The sequence below is a fragment of the Esox lucius genome, chromosome 10, assembly GCF_011004845.1.
Source record: "Esox lucius isolate fEsoLuc1 chromosome 10, fEsoLuc1.pri, whole genome shotgun sequence".
In the NCBI taxonomy this organism is placed as follows: domain Eukaryota; kingdom Metazoa; phylum Chordata; class Actinopteri; order Esociformes; family Esocidae; genus Esox; species Esox lucius.
In genome coordinates, this window is record NC_047578.1 from 16912469 (window position 1) to 16937675 (window position 25207).

The 25207-nt window shown below is 38.2% G+C and overlaps 1 protein-coding gene and 2 long non-coding RNA genes across 6 annotated transcripts; 2 read left to right on the forward strand and 1 right to left on the reverse strand.

The window, feature by feature from the left end:
• Window positions 1-1823: 1823 nt before the first annotated feature.
• Window positions 1824-2521, forward strand: LOC117594969. 2 transcript variants are annotated; one of them, XR_004576254.1, is made up of 3 exons: window positions 1824-1843; window positions 2120-2259; window positions 2349-2521. It is a non-coding gene; the product is annotated as an uncharacterized LOC117594969 (long non-coding RNA). The 2 variants fall into 2 exon arrangements; XR_004576255.1 differs by having other exon boundaries at window positions 2364-2521.
• Window positions 2522-2710: 189 nt separating this feature from the next.
• On the forward strand, window positions 2711-5739 carry LOC105012718. Its single transcript, XR_004576281.1, has 6 exons — window positions 2711-2719; window positions 2919-2932; window positions 3201-3881; window positions 4275-4430; window positions 4925-5002; window positions 5634-5739. It is a non-coding gene; the product is annotated as a probable serine/threonine-protein kinase clkA (long non-coding RNA).
• Window positions 5740-13033: 7294 nt separating this feature from the next.
• On the reverse strand, window positions 13034-24493 carry LOC105012717. Of its 3 annotated transcripts, none has more exons than XM_020050312.3 (9): window positions 24278-24493; window positions 22962-23087; window positions 22010-22123; window positions 21361-21417; window positions 20984-21121; window positions 16743-16790; window positions 16174-16290; window positions 14631-14714; window positions 13034-14441 (listed from the first exon to the last, which is right to left on the reverse strand). In XM_020050312.3, the coding sequence occupies exons 2-9, from the start codon at window positions 23055-23057 to the stop codon at window positions 14340-14342; spliced, it is 756 nt and encodes a 251-aa protein (XP_019905871.1). In that variant the 5' UTR covers window positions 23058-23087; window positions 24278-24493; the 3' UTR covers window positions 13034-14339. The 3 variants fall into 3 exon arrangements, with proteins under 3 accessions (XP_019905871.1, XP_010872042.1, XP_010872043.1); XM_010873740.5 differs by having other exon boundaries at window positions 22962-23102; window positions 24278-24490; XM_010873741.4 differs by lacking the exon at window positions 16743-16790 and having other exon boundaries at window positions 22962-23102; window positions 24278-24489.
• Between the last annotated feature and the right edge of the window lie 714 nt (window positions 24494-25207).

Genomic DNA, 25207 nt, shown 5'->3' on the forward strand with positions numbered 1-25207 from the left:
TGTTTTGGATGAGGACCTGTTTGTGGATTACTTGTGGATAGAAGACGATGAGAACGGATTGTGGATCGTGAAGCAGTGGACGGTGAAGTAGTGGCAAAATCCCCTCCTACGCTGTGAATTATCCTTAATAAACTTTCCAACTGTGTTCATCTGTACTCCTGGTGCCGGCTTGTGTTATTGAACTGGTTACATGGAAGCCCACACCCCTGGGCTTGCCACAATATATATACACATATACACACACACACACACACACACACACACACACACACACACACGTTACGTTAAAATCGGCAGTGGATGTGGTGGTTGTTGTTTGAAAAGGTAAAATGCAAAGGTTGTCCGCTCGCATAACCAGATTAGTGACGGATGAAGCGATAGTTTAATTTTCACCAGTTTTGGTTGGTTGGATGGCTGGTAAAAACAGCATATCTAAGATAACATTTAACAAGCCATATAAAATGTTTTTTAGTTATCTACTCGACGCATCTTTCTCAGAACAATGATAGGCAATAGGCCTACCTGGTGTACTTTTCAAGTTTCAAGGTTTATTTGTCAAATGCACCGAACAACACAGCCACGAGTGGCACCGAAGAACATAGACAGGAATTGTTTAATAGATTAGGCAACTACTTGTTGGATGTAACATGCTGCCTTCAAGATAAAACATTATATGGAATTTACTACGACTTTTGAGGAGAAAAGGTGTGTTGGGAAGCACTCTGCTAAAGGATGATTATTTGCATTTGACACGGCCACATCAACTCCGTCCATACAGGTAGGCCATGTGATTCTGCTTGCTTTGCATCTCTGAAGATTGTGTTCATTGGTTATCGTTGGCTGCTGACATCAATCACTTAAAGCTATGAGTGCAGGTTTATAATCACAGTTTACTTATTTATTTGCGTTTTGAAAATTCATCACTGGTGGCCCTAAAAATCACAGGTTATGTTCGCACGGGTAAATCTTATTTCTATGCGGGTGTTCACAATTGCAAACGTGCATTCGTGTGCCTGGGGTTTCTGCAACATTTTGACAATGTTGTTGGTTGGGGAGCAAAACATTAGACTACTGCAGATTTAGTTTATGCGTGAAAAGCTATGGATATCTTAATTTGTATATACAACTAAGTCAATTCTCTTTTTGAGTAATTGCCATTTATTTTTCAACAATGTTTTGAAACATTTTAAATGTTTCCACCTTTAATGTAACTAATAACGTGAACAATTCAATTGAAAAACATACTGAAATCTTTGAGAGGGAAAAATAAAAAACTCACAATAACCTGGTTGTTGTATATATATAATGTATTCTTGTCCCACAATCGTACACACCCTTCTTTTTTCATCCCACAGGTGCCTTGTCAACCAGCTTCTTTCGGGTCCCTCGCTCAGTCATTCCAGCACATAGGACCGCTACTCTCACAGCCTATACGTTGCCTATAGAGATCACCAATCGGGTCTTTAATGACTCTTTATTGAATCCTAATTCCAAGGACTACAAGAAAATGTACAATGAGGTCAATCAATTGGTAAGAACAAGGACCGTGCCTCAGATTACACTGCCACTGTAGAAACCAGGGCGACAGCCTGTTTTTAAATTGGTTCATATTTGGCTTTCTTTGTTGATAGCTTTCTAGTCCAAGTATATTTGTAGAAGGTTTACTTTAAGAATTACAGATATATTTACAACAGAAATTTGGTCTAAAATTTATGGTTTCAGGTCTCATGATAATGATAAAAATTGCCTAATCATTTTGTATTTTGCAGCTTAATGACTGTTTTGGGTGTGCTGGATGCAATACAGCAGCCTTTTATGTGGGTGTTGCTGAAATGAGTTTCAGGTACAATAGCCTTGACTAAATCACTTGAATTCTAATTAGTTCTTTAAAGGAAATATCAACTCAAAGCATTTTCATCTACCAATGTGAGAAATGTAATTGGTAAAACAGGTGAAATTATGCAAGAACCTCAAGGTTAAGATCTGTAGACAACATAGAACAAAAAGACCTGAACTTCTAATCTTTTGGTTTACAATACATTTTTGAATGCCTCTCATTGGGTGTTTGGGAATTTTAAGACATATATATTTTTTAACATTCTTCATTTATTTTTCACAGTGCTGGATCAGTAATAGCAAACCCTATCATTGTTTTCCACACAGTGGAAATCAATCCGATAGTGGTGAAGTATCTCTTCCTGGATTATATGCAACGCAATCCTGACACCCTTCTCCAAATTAATCAAACATTTACTAAAAGTAAGATCTTGAAATGTAGCATGTGTAATTTTTTTCCATTAATGTTATAAATGTTTTTACCTCAGAGACTTCTCCTTTTCTCTACTCAGATATTGAAACACCAGCACAAGCTGTGGTTCCAAACCAAACCGCAACCACCACCCCAGCTACAACAATGACAACTACATCAACCACTCCACTGACTCCAACTACGAAAGTTCCAACAACAACCGCCACATTGACTCCAGCTACAACAACAAAAGTTACAACAACAACCACCAGATTGACTCCAACTACAACAACAAAAGTTACAACAACCACCACCACATTGACTCCAACTACAAAAGTTCAAACAACTACCACCACATTGACTCCAACTACAACAACAAAAGTTCAAACAACAACCACCACATTGACTCCAACTACAACAACAAAAGTTCCAACAACAACTACAACATTGACTCCAACTACAATGACAAAAGTTCAAACAACAACCACCACATTGACTCCAACCACAAAAAATACAACAACCACCACCACATTGACTCCAACGACAAAAGTTAAAACAACAACCACCACATTGACTCCAACTACAACGACAAAAGTTCCAACAACAACCACCCCATTGACTCCAACTACAACGACAAAAGTTCCAACAACAACCACCACATTGACTCCAGCTACAACAACAAAAGTTCCAACAACAACCATCACATTGACTCCAACTACAAAGACAAAAGTCCAAACAATAACCACCACATTGACTCCAACTACAATGACAAAAGGTCCAACAACAACCATCACATTGATTCCAACTACAATGACAAAAATTCCAACAACAACCACCACATGGACTCCAGCTACAATGACAGAAGTTACAACAACCACAACATTGACTCCAACTACAATGACAAAAATTCCAACAACAACCACCACATTGACTACAACTACAACAACAGAAGTTCCAACAACAACCACAACATTGACTCCAACTACAATGACAAAAATTCCAACAACAACCACCACATTGACTCGAACTACAACAACAAAAGTTACAACAACCACAACATTGACTCCAACTACAATGACAAAAGTTCCAACAACAACCACCACATTGACTCCAACTACAACGACAAAAGTTCCAACAACAACCACCACATTGACTCCAACTACAACAACAAAAGTTCCAACAACAACCGCCACATTGACTCCAACTACAACGACAAACGTTCCAACAACAACAATCACATTGACTCCAACCACAAAAGTTCCAACAACAACCACCACATTGACTCCAACTACAACGACAAAAATTCCAACAACAACCACCACAGTGACTCCAACTACAACGACAAAAGTTCCAACAACAACCACCACATTGACTCCAACTACAAAAATTCCAACAACAACCACCACATGGACTCCAGCTACAACAACAGGAGTTCCAACAACAACCACCACATTGACTCCAACTACAAAAGTTACAACAACCACCACCACACTGACTCCAACTACAATGACAAAAGTTCAAACAACAACCACCACATTGACTCCAACTACAAAGCCAAAAATTCCACCAACAAACAGAATGAATCCAACCACATCTCTAGAAGTTCCACCACCAGGTACCCCATCAGCCTCAGGTACAAATGTTAGTGTAACTACCTCTATAAGCAGTAAGGAAAGAAACACTAGTGCTCCTTCACCAAACAAAAGTCATGGTACGACTGGGACGGTTGACCCAATGATAACCAGTAGATCAACCGCCTCCCTGTCCAGGAGTACTGAGAAACCTTCCATCAACAATCGGTCAAATGTTACTCCTAAATCGTTTGCTGGGGGTAATGGTGGTGGTTTCAGTGACTGGGTACCGGGATGGGCCATTGCCCTGTTGGTGTTAGCTGCTGTCATCCTGCTGCTACTCATTATCATCTTCATCATGATGGTGAGAAACCTGCATCCTGGTTTGTTTCACTTCTAGGCAGAAATATTTCCTTCCTGTCTGACACCTTTTTTATATGTTGCTCTCTCAACAGGTGGTGCGCTGGTGCTGTAAAAAGTCAGGAAAGAATCTGTCAGAGGATCCTTACGTTTCTGAAAAAAAGAGCACCCCGAACATGGATTCTTTCCCAACACAAGTACCCCAAACCCCTATAGGAGAGCCACTCAATGTCAATACCTTTCAGGCCATTGTAAGAATCCCTCTATACATCTGAAAATGTTTAACTTAACTTTTTGTCTTCATCTGCTATTGGCTCTGAAAATGCAAAACATTACATCTGCTCATATTATTAGTTGTACCTGGGGCCCCTTTCAAAAAATGAAAGAATAGGAACAATACTAATTATTTCCTTTTGTGTCTGGGGTTTTAGGTTTAGAGAAAAGTTTCCTATCAACACTTCAGTTTTGCTTTCAAGTTTACCTTGTTGTATATAGTCGGGGAAACAATATGGCGTACCACTACATAACCACATTAAGGCAACAACTGTACAGCCAGGGTGAAACACTTAAGAGTAGTATTTGGTTAAAAATTTGATTAACAATGCAGAGGGGATTTTATGATATTCATCTGCACCATTTCAGCACACCTTTAGAGAGGCTGGAATAATGTGACAATAGACAGTAAAGTAAAGTTTTAAACAGGACGCTCTGAAATCTAAGTTTGTGTCTGACACTCTCTCAACAGACTGACCCACAGAAGAAGAATAAAACAGGCATGTACGTAGTGAACCCCTGAACAGGAAGATGTGGTGGCAACATACAGGTACCCACACTTCCTATTTGATATAATATTATGTGAGAATCAGTACATAGCTTGAACATTCACAGAAACGGACAGAAATATTTAATTGATTCTTATTACCATTATTTGCCACTTTAACAAAGGTGTGTAATGGACATGTCCAGCACATGAGGCCCAGTGCCATTGTTTTTATGGGTGACTGACATCACTGTATTTACTTTGTTATTAAAGGTATAGGCATATTGACTCACACCTATGTTCTAGTGGCCCTGCTCAGTGCATGACTGTTTTACTGATGATGGGCGATCTGTTTCCATATGAGTCAAACAACATGAACCATTATTTCTCATGGATGGCAGAGGCATGTGTGTGTGTGTGTAATTTTAATGACCTGTGATTTCCAGCATTAACAACCAGTAAATGGATTCAGGGAGAATAGTTTGGAATGAACTAGCCTAATCAAGAACCAGGTGTGACAACAACATTATGGCTACACAAGACTAGGCATGAATAAAAAAAACAGACAGCAAAATAAGCCATAATGAAATATTTAAATTATAAATATGTTCTTATCATTTGTTTTACAAAGAAAATATGATATTCATTAACAACAAATGTATATTTACTATACCCTATTTCTTTGTTTTTCCAGGCATCTCCAGTCAGCTGGGCTACAGATTGAGCAATTGAAGCCAAGTAGAAGCCATTGTACACTCACCTAAAGGATTATTAAGAACACCATACTAATACTGTGTTTGACCCCCTTTCGCCTTCAGAACTGCCTTAATTCTACGTGGCATTGATTCAACAAGGTGCTGAAAGCATTCTTTAGAAATGTTGGCCCATATTGATAGGATAGCATCTTGCAGTTGATGGAGATTTGTGGGATGCACATCCAGGGCACGAAGCTCCCGTTCCACCACAACCCAAAGACGCTCTATTGGGTTGAGATCTGGTGACTGTGGGGGCCATTTCAGTACAGTGAACTCATTGTCATGTTCAAGAAACCAATTTGAAATGATTCGAGCTTTGTGACATGGTGCATTATCCTGCTGGAAGTAGCCATCAGAGGATGGGTACATGGTGGTCATAAAGAGATGGACATGGTCAGAAACAATGCTCAGGTAGGCCGTGGCATTTAAATTATGCCCAATTGGCACTAAGGGGCCTAAAGTGTGCCAAGAAAACCTCCCCCACACCATTACACCACCACCACCAGCCTGCACAGTGGTAACAAGGCATGATGGATCCATGTTCTCATTCTGTTTACGCTAAATTCTGACTTTCTGAAAATGTCTGACTCTCTGAATTCTGACCATATGAATGTCTCAACTGAAATCGAGACTCATCAGACCAGGCAACATTCTTCCAGTCTTCAACTGTCCAATTTTGGTGAGCTCGCGCAAATTGTAGCCTCTTTTTCCTATTTGTAGTGGAGATGAGTGGTACCCGGTGGGGTCTTCTGCTGTTGTAGCTCATCCGCCTCAAGGTTGTGCGTGTTTTCGCTTCACAAATGCTTTGCTGCATACCTCGGTTGTAACGAGTGGTTATTTCAGTCAAAGTTGCTCTTCTATCAGCTTCAATCAGTCGGCCCATTCTCTTCTGACCTCTAGCATCAACAAGGCATTTTCGCCCACAGGACTGCTGCATACTGGATGTTTTTCCCTTTTCACACCATTCTTTGTAAACCCTAGAAATGATTATGCGTAAAAATCCCAGTAACTGAGCAGATTGTGAAATACTCAGACCGGCCCGTCTGGCACAAACAACCATGCCACGCTCAAAATAGCTTAAATCGCCTTTCTTTCCCATTCTGACATTCAGTTTGGAGTTCAGGAGATTGCCTTGACCAGGACCACACCCCTAAATGCATTTAAGCAAATGCCATGTGATTGGTTGATTAGATAATTGCATTAATGAAAAATTGAACAGGAGTTCCTAATAATCCTTTAGGTGAGTGTATATAGTTGTGCAGTTCATAGGAATTGAATGTCATCTTTCTAGCAAAACTTTATTTTGAATAATGGCTTCTTATTTTTATTAATAAAAAATGTTGTACATAAATATTGGGCAACCATGACAGTATTTTTATACTGTAAATGATGTTATCAGACTATGTTGCTTACACCAGTAGCACCAAGCTAATTCATATATTTTTATTTTATTATTTGTAAATCTTTGTTTTGAATGATTGAATTGTAAAATTCACAATATCTGCACAATAGAAATAGATGGATGACTGACTAGTAACCTAAAAACCAATTGATATTAATGGACAATTTGGGCCAAAACTCCTGTTACTTGACAAGATCCTTTACATAAGATTCAGGATTTGAATCTTACTGCCAAACCTCACCTTTATGATGTTCATAGTTATTGACACACAAGTTATTGATCATCATTTTTAGACATCCTAAATGCATGCTGTGCAGGCTCTGTACCTGAAAGTTTTTATCACCGTTTTAGAAATGTTTCAATTAAATTAACCTGCAATCATCATCATTAAGAATGTCTTGTTCAAGTAAACATAGAACAATTATTATATGCATTATAAATATTGACATTAGGAGTGGCACACAATAACAGGATTTTGTATTAAATACATAAATTATATGAAATCCCATCAGTCAAAACAATAAAAAAGGTCAAACAGAATTCAACCGAAAGTGTGTACAAGGTTCCTTTGGCTCCAATTGTGTTGACCATGGAGCAGTCTTCAGTGCTGGGTGTCAGGCCCAACACCCAGAGCTGTTGCTAGCAGACAAGTAGGTATCTGAAAATCTTGAAAAATATATAGTTGTTGTTGAAACAATCACATTTGTATGCAAATGTTTAACAATTACAAAAAAACATTTTTCCAGATATGCATATATATTACATATACAAAAATATTAAGGGAACATCACAGTAGAACACCAAGTCAATTTAACTTCATGGATATGAATCTGTCCAGTTAGGAAGCATAAGCCATTGTGAATCAACATCACCTATTTTGGTGCACATGAAAGTGACAACAGATGCACTGGAGAGGGAGTCTGACCAGGAGCTCACGGATGTCCTGATCCAGGTCTGGGAGGAGATAACCCAGGACACCATCCACCGTCTCATCAGGAGCATGAGACATTGTCGGGAGTGTAGGTACATGGGGGCCATACAAACTACTGATTGTTTACTTTGATTTTCATTGTGAGTTTGAATCTAGCACTCATTAGGTTGGTGATTTTGGTTTCCATTGACCTTTATTATGTCTTTTTGTTCTCAACGAATTACAAAATGTACAGTAAAGATTTTTATCTTTTATATATTAAATTGAGACCCAGTGTGTGATTTAAGTGTTCCCTTAATTTATTTGAGTAGTGTATACATGCTATACTGTCCACCCTGATCTGCGGTAGTGTGTCCAGGATCAGATTTTCTTCAAGGAGCTCTATGTATTTTGTTCTGTTCATCCTTCCCTCAGTTCAACTAGTCCCTGGATTTGAGATGCATCCCCAATAAAATGTGGAAAAGTTGTGGAGCAATCTTAATAACAGACATTTTATTTTCATTAACATATCGAATTTGAATAATGCCCTAAATATCAATATGAATTTAGTTTGTACACCAGTACAAACTAAACATCTGATGTATTTTAGATTTTAATTTATTTCATAGTTGACAGGTATCTGTATTTCATTGCAAACCGTAGCACTGCTTTACAAATATTACACATCTGATTTGATGGCTTATGACAACTTTATTCAACACGATATGACACGTTTCAGCTACCTTTCTTCTGACTGTTGAACGACAATAATCCATCAGGTCCATTTCATGGTGATTAATATGTACCCCATTCAGAGTCTATGGTTTCCACTGGAATTAGAGACAATGGGATCTAAAATATAATGTCTGCAACACAGGGGTGTAACCAAATATAATGCAGTTGTGGCCAGAATGAGCCCATACTTGAGACGCATCCAACACCTGTGCGTAACATTTTGATATACAACAATAGCTCTGCATCACATTATAGGGTTATTGATTGGTATTCAGTAATCTGTGTAATGCAGAGGATTAATTACAGGAAATAAATAAATCCATGACTAAATAATACTAGTTTCCAAATCCCTCATTAATTAGTACTAGTTTACCCATACAAAATGCTGATTGCAAAACCTCCATTCTGACTGAGTCTGGTGAGGATTAAAGTGATGTTTGGGCTTTTTTGTGGAAGATAACACATGCTCCCAGGATCTTAACCTTTTAATATTCTTTCCCTTTTTGAGAACCCCTTTCAATGCATCCTCAAATAAATGTTAAAGGTAACATTTCTAAGGGGGTAGGATTCTTCAAAGGTTTTTCTAAATGGTTCTTGGAGGAACCATTAAAAGGACTGCTTTTATAGGGTTTCTCAAAAACACATAATTCCCTTGCAGTTTCATTTAAAAGAACCCTTTCATCGCCCACCTGAACCATTAGTCTCAAAAAGAGTTGGCGATTTTGATAGAGAGTGAGTAAAGCCAATTTGTGGTTACATTTTCATGTGTTAATAGTTGGTTTATCAGATAAAACTTTGTCGAAAGATAACGCCACACAAACTACATTCATCTATTGAACAATCCTTAGGTCAGAGTGCTAGAGGTGGGTGGAACCAAGCCCTTATTTGTGGATAATTTATCAACAAGCTTAATCATCAAATATCAATCATTTCTCATACAATTGCAGAAACGCCCAAGGTACTTGAACATAGATATCAGATATCAACACACACAAATCGTGTGGATAAAAGACTGAAGGTTATCTAAGAGTCCTTTTTGAATTGCCATGGTAAGTGCGTAATGATGTCCAAAATGCCATGCCAAAACGGCACTCTAATTCAAGAAGGACCAATATTTTAAAAGTGAATAGGTAAATATATGAACTAATGACCTATTGTACGCCTGTGGAGTAAGCTGGTATCAAAATCATCTTTATTTCAATCAAACATTCTCTGACTGGGGAGAGTGGGGTAAATTGAGCCAAAGGCTTAGTTGAGCCACCCATTGTTTTTTGGATAGCATAAACAAAATGTATCAAGTGACCAAATATTTTAAAAACATTTAATGGACAATGTGAATGAGAAGAACCCAAGGAAGAACTAATAAGAAAGCTAGATCCAAAAAGCCCATGTTAGTGTATATAAAACTCCAGAAAAAATTAAGAGACCACTGCACCTTTTTCTTTCCTTTACAAAGAAGTGGGATAGGAAGGTATTGAGTGAGGAACAGAAGGGTTCAAATTAAGAGACCACTGCAAATTGAACACTTCTGTTCCTCACTCAAAACCTTCCTTTTCGACATTTTGGGAAAGGAAAGACAAAGGTGCAGTGGTCTCAAGTTTTTCCAGAGCTGTATTGTATTGTAGGTTTTATGGTTCTTGTATTTAAACCAATATAGACTGTTTTAAGATAGTTTTAAAACTCCCTGCCCTGTTGGCATCCTCATGCTGTCTCTCCCTCTCTCTCTTTACTATGAAAGCACCAGAGTGAATATTAAATAAATATGAACAGTTAACAAGTGGTTTTTCTTGCCATTAAGGTCAGAAATGGATTACTAACCATTTCTGATCTGAACCATTACTGTCTACATAAATTACACATGCAGCGCAACATGAATGACTGACACTTTACTCAGACTTTACACTTCACGTGGGCTTTCTGACAAATATAATGTAATGTAATAAAGACATTAACGTTAGTTGAATACACCCGTGAGCACCATTGTTGCTGGGTGAATGTGTGGCTAATTAACGTTCCATGTAACCTAGCTATGATAGCTAACATTAGTGAAGGTTGATTGATTAGCACTCGCAAATCATCACGTTTTCACCAACAAAAAAAAAAATTCCACATGCAATTGCTGACACTTTTTAGCAAAGTATCATTTATTTCCACAATTAGGCAACATTTCCAGCGCAAAATGACGTATAGACATTGTCGTTAAAACTACCACAATCGACAGTGATATATCCTACGTAACACATATTACATTTTAGTTTTCAACTTTTGAATACAACTCAAAATATTGAATAAGAGAAACAGTACAGTGTTAGACAATAATTGTACCTACTCACAGCACTCGAGCAACCGCTTCTGCTGGGGTACGGCAACAACACCTGGACAAACCACATACAGAACTGAAGTACACCATAATACTAATTGTTGTGTAACGGCAAATTGTTGAGTTGAGTTGAGTTATAATTACATTTGCTAATTATTCTTTTGGACCAAGACGGTGCGTGGTTCCTTGTCATAGCATAGCACATATTTATTTGAATATTGGGGGGGATGTGTCCCCCCAATGTATATTATTATTATGGCCTTGCTTTCAGGTACTTTTAATGGGCATTAGAATATTCCTTTGCATGTACCATTCATAAGAATATTACACTAATATGTATCTATAATACTCAATACTTATACCATACTGTTACTCCCCATCCTAGTCTTTAAAAAATATTTTGTATGTATATTACTGCCATACTTGCCATATCTATAATATTCAATACCATTATCAATATTGCTGCTAGTTTACAGTCATAATTTTTTTTAACTGCTGCAAGTGTACAGTGTTATGTATATTGTTACTTTATAATTTTTTTGTCTGGCTATATCTTTTGCTTATATATTCTTTTTAACTCTTAGTGTATAGTTGTTGGGCGCCATGTCACAAGAATTTCATTGTGTAGGATAACGCAAAAAGGGTTAAGATGCAAATATTGACTGACACACCTGAAAAGCTAATGCTGGAGACAAGTCCAAAAGAGAAAGAGGGCAGCTATAGAACTTCAGAAGAAACAGAAAGTTAAAGTCAAAGCAAGTAAAAAAGAATCAATCCTTGACAGCAACTCAGATAAGAGTGACATCGTAATTCTGCTAAATGACACAACACATCACGCCAGTTGCAAAAACTGAAGTGATGAAAAAAACACTAGCCTTGAAGTAGGCAACTTTGTAGTTGTGAACTTCAGGAGTTAATCTAGAATTTACCACTTCACTGGATTACTGGAGAAGGTAGACAGTAATCATTTTGAGGCTAGGTTTCTGAAATGAGGTGTGGATTTGGTAAGCCATGGTTCACTTTCAAGGGGAATGATGAGGGATTCTTCCCAAGGAGGGATGTGGTAACAAAATCTTACACAGTTGGTGTCACAGTATGGAGGACCCAGCAGTTTATATACCCGTGTGTAAAGAGTGTTCAGTAAAGATTTAGGCTACACAATGGCCATCGACTATTGTCTTGACCAGGACCACACAGAAAATCATTTTTATTTGATCTGATCTCATTTAAACGTTGTCGTCGGTCGTTCTATCAGTGGCCTTGACTTGTAGTCTCCTCATACTTGCTTTACAAACTCAGAGTAATATTCCCCCCCCCCTAAACGACCGTGTAGAAGCTAGTACCCTTCTGGTTTCGTTGAATAAGGGAAGAGGAGGGAACAAGTTGTGTTGTTTTTTAAATCCAATCTTGTAAAGGTAGAGGCAAGGTTCTACACAGCGCCCCTTTAAGTATTTAACCTGTGTTAAAAGATGCTTAAGTGTGTAAACAAATTTAAAAGGTGATTGTGATAGTGTTGAAAGGTTTTTATTAAAATAAAAAACAAATCATTTTTAAAAAGTGATTGTTATACTATTTCTTTCAGTACAGAATTTAATGTGGAATATTTGACCCCATGGGGGCTCAATGTACCCATTTTCTGGAGGAAGTTGTGCCAAGAGATCAAATTTTGGGACAGACTATATTTTCAAAACTGTTATGTTTACATGAGTTCTGATCATTTCCAAGGATACATAAAGTCCTGAAATACATGTAGATATACAGCTCTGGAAAAAATTAAGAGACCACTGCACCTTTTTGAGTTTTGAGTGAGGAACAGAATAATTACATTTGGAGTGGTCTCTTAATTTGAACCCTTCTGTTTCTCACTAAAAACCTTCCTTTCCAACTTATACTGTGTAAATAGAAATGTAAAATTTAAGCATGAATAAAGATTTTCAAATGCATTAATGATGTGAAATGAATTACAAAGACATACTCTGAAATACTTTACTGCAAGTATACAGAATGTTTACAGAATAAACCATATCAACAGCACGTTCAATCACATTGTCCATGTACAGCAAACCAGACCTTAATAACATTAATACATTTACTAATGCTGCCCTCTACCGAGGGCAGAGACTATTTCTATTTATTTGTTTTACAATTTAAAAGGTAGATGGTTGTGTTAAGTGCAGTAATGCCGCAAAAGGAGAAAGAGCAAAAGTTAGTTCAGTGGTCAATGAGGGGTAGAATGGCTCAAAATAGTAGAACAGCAATGTCAATTAGCTTTTGGCTACATGTAAAATGAAGTGTATCATATTAGGGCAATCCAAAACTTTCTTACTGTTTTGAGAATTATTTTTTTTGTTTGATATACTGGGGCATAATTAAAAATACAAAATATACGTGAACATAGTTAAAATAAAATATTCATAATAAAGGAGATTTTCTTTTAAAAGCCAAACAATGTGGCAAGTTTCTTATGATGAATATGTAGGGCCAGTTTTAGCTTTTTGGGGGCCCTTAGCAAAATGTAATTTGCGGTCCGGGGCCCTAAGCAACCGCTGATTTTGCTTATGCCTACTTTAGAACCGGCCCTGTGAGTATGAAATACTTTCCTAAAATGGCAATACAGTATGTTGGCTTCTGTTCAACAATTGTCTTTTTGGGAGCTTCTCTACTGGAATGTCAGTTAGTCCCTCAAAAGCACACTTCAATCCATGCAGTGAATGTGTTAGAAACTGAGACACTGAAAACACATATTTAGAAACAGGTGTTAGTGTTGGGCTTAAACAAAACATAGTTATGCCTTCCACTATAATCTTCATCCAACCATTTATGTCTCTTGGCCACCCAACCAAAACCTAACATTTGTTTCGAATTGACATTTTATTTACATTTCTATAGCTTAATAATTACTGAGGCAATACGGGTTTGAGTGCCTCTGTTTAGGGCAAAACAGTTTTGTAATTTATGGGTCTTTAACCTGCTGGTCACGACACATTTCTCTATCAAGAGCTGAATTCACAAATAACCCTTGGCCTCTTGGCATACCTGAAGACCGATATTGGTTGTAATAAGTCTAAACGGTAACTATGCCTCTCCATTGGCAGTGTAGAATGTTAACCACCTATCTAATCATCTGAGGTCGACAGAAGTGCCAAGGGAAGTACGGGCCAGGGCTCAATTTGGAATTCAGACCTGTGACCCATAATCCACCCCCAACATCCCATAAACTTTACACCAGATATTCCCCCCCACCCACCACCTCTCAGTGGCTGGAGTGGAGGTCTTGTTTAGGGCTCTGCCACCTCGATGGGCTCCACCTGGGGTTCAGTAGGGGGAGTGGGGATCTCCTCGACTTGGTCCGAATCTGGCTCAGTGACAACAACCGCCACCTACTCAAGTAAAGGAGGAAGAGCGAAGGAGGGGGGAAAGAAAATGAGAGACGGAAGCATAATATGGACATAACATCGGACATGCAAATGTGAATGATTTCAGGACGGAGTTAATCGGACATCACATGGTAAATGGCGGGCAACAGCGCTGAATGAAGAAGTTATTCCAGACTTTTTCCAGGGCCTCACCTGAGATGCTGTACCCTGAACAGCAGGGGGGTCCGCAGGGGGGCGAGTCTGAGGATAGGCTGGACGCTGAGTTCCTCCGGATGACTAGGAGGAGGAATTAGAAGGCAGGACAAAGTGTTCACAAGTCATTTTGAGTGTATGCAGTACAGGGTGGTTTACCATACAACATTTTATACATGAAGGGAGACTCTTTTATACACAGGCACAATTCATGCCTAAAACATACCTCACAAATCGTGAAATTAAATATCTCGAAACCTGTGTAAGAATGTCCATAATGTCCATTTTTACTTCATAGCGTTCAGACGTCAGTACGGTGGAAAGTATGGATGAGATCCCTCACGCTCCACGCAGGTCAATCGGTAATAACAACAAAGCCATGTCGGTGACATGACAGCGTGGGACAGTGTCGCTGTGGTTCCTAAAAAACTGGGAAGACCACACACTGTCTCTTATTTCTTCTTGAAAAAAAGTTGAAAAGTTCACTTAATGGTATTGCGCAAGTTGACTGCTACACTGCTGACGTTTTCTGGATTGCTTCTTCCCAGGTCCCAGTAGGGTAAGCCAACTCTATGTTAGTCTTTTGTATGTTATTCTGTCACTTTCCTCCTGTGCCCTGTGTGGGTCGGAGCTTGAAATTTGCCCTCCAAAGCTATTTATTTTTCCTACCTGTTCTACTGCTGGATCTTGGTATTTTCTTGTCTTATGCTGGTAAGCCCACCAGCTAGCATGGTCTTGGATCTTATTTTGTCTGATAAGTTGCCAGTTTCTGGCATTGTTTTCGCCATGACACACCCAAAGCCATTAAAAGAGGGAACGGCCACAAAATATATGGCACCCCCCCTTGGAACATACGGATGCTGGGCAGTTCCATTGTCAATCTCCACACTTTCTTCTTGCCATCAGTCTGGTATATGTTCCTCTTTTTCCTTTCTTTACACAGCAACCATTTTCTTGGCAATTCATTTTCTCAAGTATAACCCATGCGGTTCTGCTGGTGAAGTCACACCACACCTACCTCCGGGAAAGTGATTGTGACCCATGTGACTTTTTGTTTCTATTATGTTGAGCATTCTTTGGTCATCTACTGTAGAGGTCTACCTTGGCCTACCTGGCCATTTGCATTTGCTGACCTCTCCAAGGCTGTTTTTCTTTGATGTGTAAAACTGTTGTTTTAGGTAAGCCTAAAGTTTTGGCAATGCTTCACATTTTCTTGCCTTCATGGCTTCCCTGACTGTCATTCGCAACATTTTCTTTGATTTCAAATCTAAACTTCCAGAAAGTTTAGTCAAAAGTAGAAAAAATGCATTACTGTCCCAATTGTATGTTGTGGAATGCTTCATTTACAACTATCTTTGATGTGTCTGGGGGGTTTAATATATAATCTGCAGCATAATTAGAAACTTGACCACTTAACGATAAAAATGTCTACTCTAAATTTATTATTTTTACCCTTCTTCCAATCACTGCCTTTCTTATATTTAAATATATTTATTAATTACAATCCAACACAGGTGTATACATTCACTGTAAATGGGCTCACCTGCGTTCCACCATTTGAGGCTAGCACACTAAGCCCAAACAGCATGGCTGTGATGCAGATCACCAGCTCCAGAATAAGAAAGATAACCAGGGTACCTATGATGCCATCAATCAGGAGCTATATACACAATCCAATCCAGGTGGGAGAGAGACACATGAAAGACATGAGGGATGGACAGTGGTAATGCGGTCCAGAACAAAATGCTGTATATTGAAGTAGTGTCTGTAATTTGAATACAGCATAAAAATAAAAAATAAACAATATCACGTTACCTGAAAAATGCTTTGTCCAAAAACCACTCAAAAATGTCCAATCTTATATATACATTAATTTAGTAAGATAACAGCAGGCACACCTAGGTGTGGACTAACCATATAATTCATAATATAAGAGTAAGTTTGTTACAACTATCTAAACATATGATTGAGCACAATGCCAGAACCTTCCGTGAGAATGTTTTGCTGGGTTTACTATAGGAAAACAAGACAGAAATATTGCTATTCCATGCTTGTGCTGTGTACAGCGCAGGTGTTAGAAGTGACCATCTACAATAGTGGTCAACTACTTACTTTACATTTTTGTTCGATCAGCCCAGTGCATTTCCTGAAACAATGTTGCTGCAGTAAACAGTAAACACAAAGAAAGACATTTCCATTTTGAAGCGTGATTACATTTTTCCTCCAAAACTACACGTCCCTATGATGTGCTGTGCTTAAACAAATACAATTATTGTAACTACACATTGTATGTATGTATGAACATGTATAATAACATAAATTAATCCTATGAGTGAATGGGTAGTCCAGAGGTCTAAGTCATTGTCTCTGGGGCACATATACTGCTGTAGCATGAGCTCAAACCTGTCCTGCTGCTCTTTCAGTAAATATTATTCCTCTAACTTTCACCACTGTCTCTATCAAAATAATGCATAAAAATGCCTCACAGCAATATCTTTAAAAAATGATAAGAACTAAATTATAATACACATTCAAGTTCGGATGCCATTCAGATTTATTATTCTATGGGACTAGGTTTGGTCAGAAGTGACGGCATAGTAGAAAACCTTTTGATCCAACCTCTTTTGGCCCCTGTGCAGACACACAGAATAAAGTGGGTCACAGACGTTGTTTATAGCCATAAATAATTTAGGGTAAATAGTCACATTGCAGCCATTTCTTTGTTTAGCACAATGTTTTTAAAACAATTTGAAGCCATGTCATGATAATCAAAATCCCCAACTCCTTTGCTGAATTTTTGTTAAGATCATTTGGGGTGATAATTTGGGGTAATACAAAAGCCTAATACTCTTAACATTGCTATGCTTTATAATAGTTTTCTTTCTTTTACTGTTATTCATGTGTATTATGAATATGAAGTCATCTCAAAATTGTAGCCATATCTTTTCCTACAATTGATTGAAGAACACATTGGGTGAGATCTTAGACCATTCATCCTTACTGAACCTATCCAGATCCTTGTGATTCTTCAGTGTTTGCTTATGGATGGCTCTTTACATTTTAAACCGTGTTTTTAAAAGGGATTATAGAAGTGAGTCATTTATCTATTATTAACCATAATGAATCATGATCAGCCAGCTTCAATCCAAGTCCAAAAATGTTGTTCCCCTTGCCTGCCACATGTTAATAGGTCAATAACAATGACTCTCTTAACTTGTGTGCCATTTGCCTTTCCCCACAGTGATAGATGAGAAATGGATTTTAAATATATGACATAAATATACAGTCATGGCCAAAAGTGTTAGCACCCCTGAAATTATTCCAGAAAATCGGAACAAACAAAAAAAACTAATTGGACATAATTGCACACAAAACCCCCAAAATGGGCTGGACAAAATTCTTGGCACCCTTTCAATAAGATTGTTTCAAGCATGTGATGCTCCTTTAAACTCACCTGGGGCAAGTAACAGGTGTGGGCAATATAAAAATCACACCTGAAAGCAGATAAAAAGGAGAGAAGTTGACTTAGTCAATCTCAAGGTTACAAGTCCATCTCCAGAGATCTAGATGTTCCTTTGTCCACAGTGTCCAGTGTACATGTCCAAGTATTATCAAGAAGTTTGCAACCCATGGCACTGTAGCTAATCTCCCTGGACATGGACGGAAGAGAAAAATTTGGGAAAGGTTGCAATGCAGGATAGTCCGGATGGTGGATAAGCAACCACAAACAAGTTCCAAAGAAATTCAAGCTGTCCTGCAGGCTCAGGGTGCATCAGTGTCAGCACAAACTACCCGTCGACATTTGAATGAATTGAAACGCTATGGCATGAGACCCAGGAGGACCCCACAGCTGACACAGAGACATAAAAAAGCAAGACTACAGTCTGCCAAAATGTACTTGAGTAAGCCAAAATCCTTCTGGGAAAACGTCTTGTGGACAGATGAGACCAAGATAGAGCTTTTTGGTAAAGCACATCATTCTACTGTTCACCGAAAACAGAATGAGGCCTACAAAGAAAGGAACACAGTACCTACAGTCAAATATGGTGTTCAAAGATGTTTTGGGGTTGTTTTGCTGCCTCTGGCACTGGGTGCCTTGACTGTGTGCAAGGCATCATGAAATCTGAGGATTACCAAAGGATTTTGGTTCGCAATGTAGGGCCCAGAGTCAAAAAGCTGGGTTTGAGTCCAAGATCATGGGTCTTCCAGCAGGACAATGACCCCAAACATACTTCAAAAAGCACACAGAAATGGATGGCAACAAACACTGGAGAGTTCTGAAGTGGCCAGCAATGAGTCCAGATCTAAATCCCATTGAACACCTGTGGAGAGATCTTAAAATTGCTGTTGGGAAAAGGCGCCCTTCCAATATGAGAGACCTGGAGCAGTTTGCAAAGGAAGAGTGGTCCAAAATTCCGAGTGAGAGGTGTAAGAAGCTTATTGATGGTTATAGGAAGCGATTGTTTACAGTTATTTTTTCCAAAGGGTGTGCAACCAAATATTAAGTTAAGAATTTTGTCCAGCCCATTTTTTAAGTTTTGGGTGCAATTATGTCCAATTTGCTTTTTTTCCTTATTTTATATATTTTTTCCAATACACACAAGGGGAATAAACATGTGTATAGCAAAACATGTGTTAATGCAATACTTTTCTGTGAGAAATACTTGATTTTCTGGAATAATTTCAGGGGTGCCAACACTTTTGGCCATGACTGTATATATATATATATATATATATATATATATATATTACACATATTTCTTTCATAAAATATATCCCATTACCTGCGCTGTTTATTTCATAAACAGTTTTTGGCTCAACTTTATCCAGTGTGACAATCATTTTGGAGAAGACTGTATGCAATTTAAGCCATGTGGTTCTGAAGCATTATTATATGTTATTGTGGAATGTAAATGTTTTTTATTTATTCATAATTTTAGGATAGAGTATATAATGAATCATACAAGGAGACATGTTGAAATATGGACCCTTGGTGTATGATGTCGGCCAGTATTTCTTGGTGGAAATTGGAGTGCCTGACAAAAAGTCTGTTTTTATCTCTATGTCGTGAATCCATGTTTGATTGATGCTGTTTACAACAACAAAAAAACAACAAAAATAAGTCAGTGGAATTTTATGTTGAGATGCCTTTTCATGATGCACCAAAGTCAATGGCTACATGACAACCAGTGGAACGTAGCAGTTTGGGGGAAGATCAGCTACCAGCACAGAGTGGAAACAAGGCCAGATGAGAAACGGGCAGCTTCCCCTTCAACACTTGGTGGAAGCACCTTTGATAGCCATTATTGTTGTGAATATTTTTCAATAGAATTCTAATAACTTTGCACAGTTTAGTGAAACATGTAAAAAAAATTGGTTTTAATTCCTCAAGCTCAGAAAATGTGGTAGGGTGCAATTGATGTACAGCAATATTCAAATACTCCCTTGCAATATCACAATCTGTGTTGAGACTGGGTCACACAGGAACACCCAACACCTCTTGCAAAATCAAGGAATGTCTTTAAAATGCCTATTACTGTCTGACTAAAAATACAATGTTTTCAATTTCCTCTAACTTTTGACCGAAAATGTGCTGTTTCATACTTATTTTAATCTCTGTACTTTACACAAATCTGTCATTTAACTGCCTTCATTTTGTTCAATTTGTCAATCAGGCTTGCAATGTGAATTAAATGCAATATTTAAATAATAATAATAATATTTAAATAATGCAGTGGCAGCATGATGTTTTTAGTTTGATTGTTGTCAAGGATAGAAATGTGTTTCCTTCAAGCTCGTCACATCAAGTTCCTCTGATTTTTATCTTACTGCTTGCTCAACCAAGAACGTATCCCTGGTACATATGCACTTAGGAGAACGCATTGCCCGGATTGAGTTCCCAGACTCCCAACCTTTACTTCAGTCCTTAGCAAACATTGTTTCAGAAAATGCATAGAGCAAATTCCACAACTGTGTGCAGTTGCATAAAAAAAAAAAATTAAGAACAATATTTCTAAACAAATGATTTGAATAAAACACATTTAGTACCGGGAAAACAATTACTAATTTAATGATACGTGAAATTCAGCAAATGAGTTGGGGAATTTTTACATTGGGACTCTCATTGCATTGTGTGTTTTTACCAGCGAATCTATCAAAGGAAAGACTGTATGACAACTATTCAAATCAAGATGACCTAAAGTCTAAACTATGATGACTAGATCAAACACCTACCTATATTATACTGTACTTATTTATTTCAAAGTATGTGCTTCTCATGAGGACTGTAGGATCTTACATTAGAAAATGAATGTAGTGTTTTTATATATCATTAATTCCGGCCATTAGTTTACCACAGCATGCAGCTCCAGTCTTCGGCAGTGTTCACAGTGGTAGGAGTCCTGACGGTAAGGTAGGTGTTTGGACATCAGGCCCAGAGCACCCGTGGACAAGGCAGCACTAATCAAGTGCAACACCAGCGTACATTTCACCTTAAGACAGAGACACAAACACACGGTGATTGACAGAAAACCACACACATTCAAAGTTAAATTCTATGAATTGTCATAATCCACATTCACACAAACAGATCAGTGGTCAAACTCTACCACAATGGGAGCAGACCACGCCTCAAAGTATGGTGTCCGCAGATCTGGTATGAAGTTTTGTTCAGTACATACAGTTCCAAAATTCTGCTAAACATTTAACCAGCTGAATGTGCCATACTCACCCAAAAGAGAGAAGGCTTCCTGCCCACATGGACGAGGACCGAACCAGAGAGGATGAGCTGTATGAGTAAACCCATAGCAGAATAAGACATCATGATTCACAGCTCTAATTACACACCTGGGTCATTCCACCAATTCAACATGTGTAGTTTGTTCAATGTAGACCCAGTGATGCCGATTTGAGCGCTATAGCATCAGGACTCAAGGACCAGGGTTCGAGAAAAAGAACTTAGACTTCAGCCATGGGAATGCAGGACTCGACCATTGATGGTCAGGATTTGGACAGATTTAGCCAAACTGATATATACGGGCTCATGACCTGATGTTGACTTGGGACATTTTAAAAAGTGTTAAAACAATTCCCGGTCTCCTCTTGTTGTATGACAGTTTGATGAATCCCAATTATTCCTATTACTTCATAAACAAATGAGGCGCAGGAATAGGATTGAAAACACGAGGCAAAAGCGGCATTGCAGAGGGTGCATTTCTAACAGTTGATATTTGGTCTGTGATTTCCGCCGGGTCACCTGGACTAGAAATTGCCCCTACTTATGTACATATTTTTATCTGCCAACTGGTTAAGTACTAGTACTGAGTGTAGGGAAATCTGATTGGAGATCAGTTGTTGGGGGTCACCACTCGCTTACTCACCTGTAAAACGACAATCAAAAGGAGAGCGACATCACCCGTAAAGTGGATCTCATGAAGCTGCAGCACAGAGGCACTCAGACAGAGGACAAGACACCCGATGATGATCTGGACGGCCTGAGACCAAACATAACGAACTTTCATCAGCACCATGTAAATGTAATTATCAGGGTCGATAGCTCAGAGACAGCATATAACTGCTTAGTAACAGCAAAGTCATGCTTAGCAGGAGACACCATGGGAAAATATTATGATATTGATAATGCAAATCAATGTTTGCTGTTTGACAGTCAGGAATACCTACATGGGGAGAAAATTACCAATTTATTTGGTACGTACTGAACATAACACAATTATAGGTGTGATTCAGGCATGGGAATATAGAATTAATTTAAATTACCATATCATTTTAAAAGGCAAATATATTATGCTTTATTCTATAATATGAAATTGCAGCTGGTATTGATTTTTATAAAAAAAAACACTCTTCAATATATCCTTTATCCACAGTATTAAGTTGTCCAATGACATTTTAACAACATTACAAACATTCGCAGAGAACATTTTTTTGGAAAATTGCGTGCTATATAACATATTACCATTTAACATTAGTAAATATTAGTAATAAATATGCAATAATTTATATTTAGTATGTAGCCAGGAACAACAAGTCGAGAGAGAATGCAAAACTTAACTTAATATTTGCCATATTCATTTTTATGTAAAGAAAAAAAGTGAATAAAGGACGATACACCACAAAACTGTAATTTACAACAAGAATTAGATTAGTGGTTTGGAAACAGCTTGTGACAATTAAAGAGCATATTCTACCAGCAGCAAACCTAGGGAATAATGCTGCAGAAACATGTTAATAACTAAACTAACACTCACCCTAATTAGTGTTTCACCACTATCTGGGTTGATGATTGAATGCCCCTGTCATGATGACACTCACCCCCAAGGTTTTAGGCTCCAACTTCTGTAAGGACCCCACCTGTCCAGAGGTGAGTTTGGCGGGAGTAGGCAGGGGGTCCTGGCTTTCAAGGCCCATGTTTCCAAAGGTGACACCTTTTTAGAATGACTAAATGCAGAAAAGCTAGAAATATAAGCAAAATGGGATAGCCATTGAAGAGAAGTGGACCAACATTCCACAGGCCACAATCAACAACCTGATCCACTCTATGTGAAGGAGATGTGTTGCACTGCGTGAGGCAAATGGTGGTCACACCAGATACTGACTGGTTTTCGGACCCCCCCCCGATACAGTAAAACTGCACATTTTAGAGTGGCCTTTTATTGTGGCCAGCCTAAGGAACATCTGTGCAATAATCATGCTGTCTAATCAGCATCTTGATATGCTGGATTATCTTGGCAAAGAAGTGTTCACTAACACAGATTTAGACAGATTTGTGAACAATATTTGAAAGAAATAGGCCTTTTCAGTACATAGAAAAAGTCTTAGATATTTGAGTTCAGCTCATGATGAATGGGGGCAAAAACAAAAGTGTTGCATTTATAATTTTGTTCAGTGTAGTAATAAATAGAGAATAAAATATGAACAAGGCTACAAAGGAAAGTACAGAACAAATTACTGGAGGATTGGAGATGAAGAGTGAAAGAATTGTGCATTTATTGAGAAACCGAGCAATAATAATGACAACTAAAATGAAACACCAAAACATATTTTTGCAGGGAAATATGTGGATTCAATGACATTGGTTGGAAACATGACATCTATTGTTTTAAACAAATATTTATGTATTTTCTTAAGAAAGGCTAATGACCTCAGTAGAAGAAACAATTACAGGTCATTGGGATCTCGAATATTCTGTCTCTCAATACGGCTACATATAAAATCATTAACAAAAGGAGAAGAGTAAATCATTATCATGCTTGCATTCTCACTAAACTCCCTTTCAAAGGGGGACAAATTGATGGGACTAACCGTTGTCCAAAAAGCACAACATCGGGACTGCAGTCGATTTGGGCAACTATCCAAGCTACTGCGCCATGACATAACTTTAACCCATAGGATGAATGGATCACTGCATGTTGATCTTTCTCACAAATATTGCACATAAACGCTAAAAAGCGAGCAATATCAGCAATGCACTGTGGTCTTCAATGTTATAAATGCGGGTTGGAAATTGTAATTGTACCACAACACCGGCAAAATTGGGATAGGAAGGGTTGGTGTTCTAACGTTACGTCATGTCCCAGGTAGACTCTCACAAAGCAAGCCGTATAAAGTGTGTATTCTGTCTTTCTTACCTCCTCTGGTTCAAGCAAGAAAGTCGTTCCCTTATTTCTTTTCTGCTTTATTATGACGAAAACGCGCATACAGCTACTCCTAGTCCTAGCGCGTTGACGGGGCAAAAAATGAAGAGCGGACAGGCAATGGGTGTGTGCTGTAGGTGGATGGCACGGTTTTTACTGCAGTGAGGCGCGGAATGTGATGCTGCACTGATGTGCGTGTGCATTTGTGAGCGTGTGCTGCGGCCCTCTGGAAGAAAGACATGACTCAAGCTATTTTTAAGACGTGCTGAGCAATGCAGTAGTTTATATGCTAGACGCGAGCAATGTAGCCATAAATACTAAAATGATTGAATAATTAAACATAGATCGAGACATTCAACAGTCGCACCTATAAGGTATACATTTATATTTCTATACATGATATCTGGTGATTATCTGCATCTGAATTAGTTTTTATTTTTTGCTGAAGTCTACAACAATGATCAAGGGATGTTCAGTTGGGTTAGTGAAGAGCTTTCCCCAATTTGAGCCCTGAAAAACAAATTATTTGCTACAGTACATCAGTAAGTTTGGGATCACAGTCTTGCTATTGATGTGCCATTCAATAAGAGTTTGGAGACATTGAGTGATGAATTCAAAATGAAATTCAAGATTAATTTCGCTGTTGCCATCAGCAGCTACATTGTCAAAGACAAGAGGTCAGTACAAGCTCAAGGCAAAATACCCTATTTAATATATCACAGATGAGACGGTATGATTTTTTTCTACACACTTTATAAATATCTACTGGAACATTCAGGAGAGTGGGTGGGGATTGAAGCCTCTGCCTTTGTACACTCAAACACAAATGTAGCTCATCTACACACGCTTAATCTACAGTCTATTCACTCACACACTCCTACACAATACACACACACAAAACAAACAAATATTTATCTTTGTATG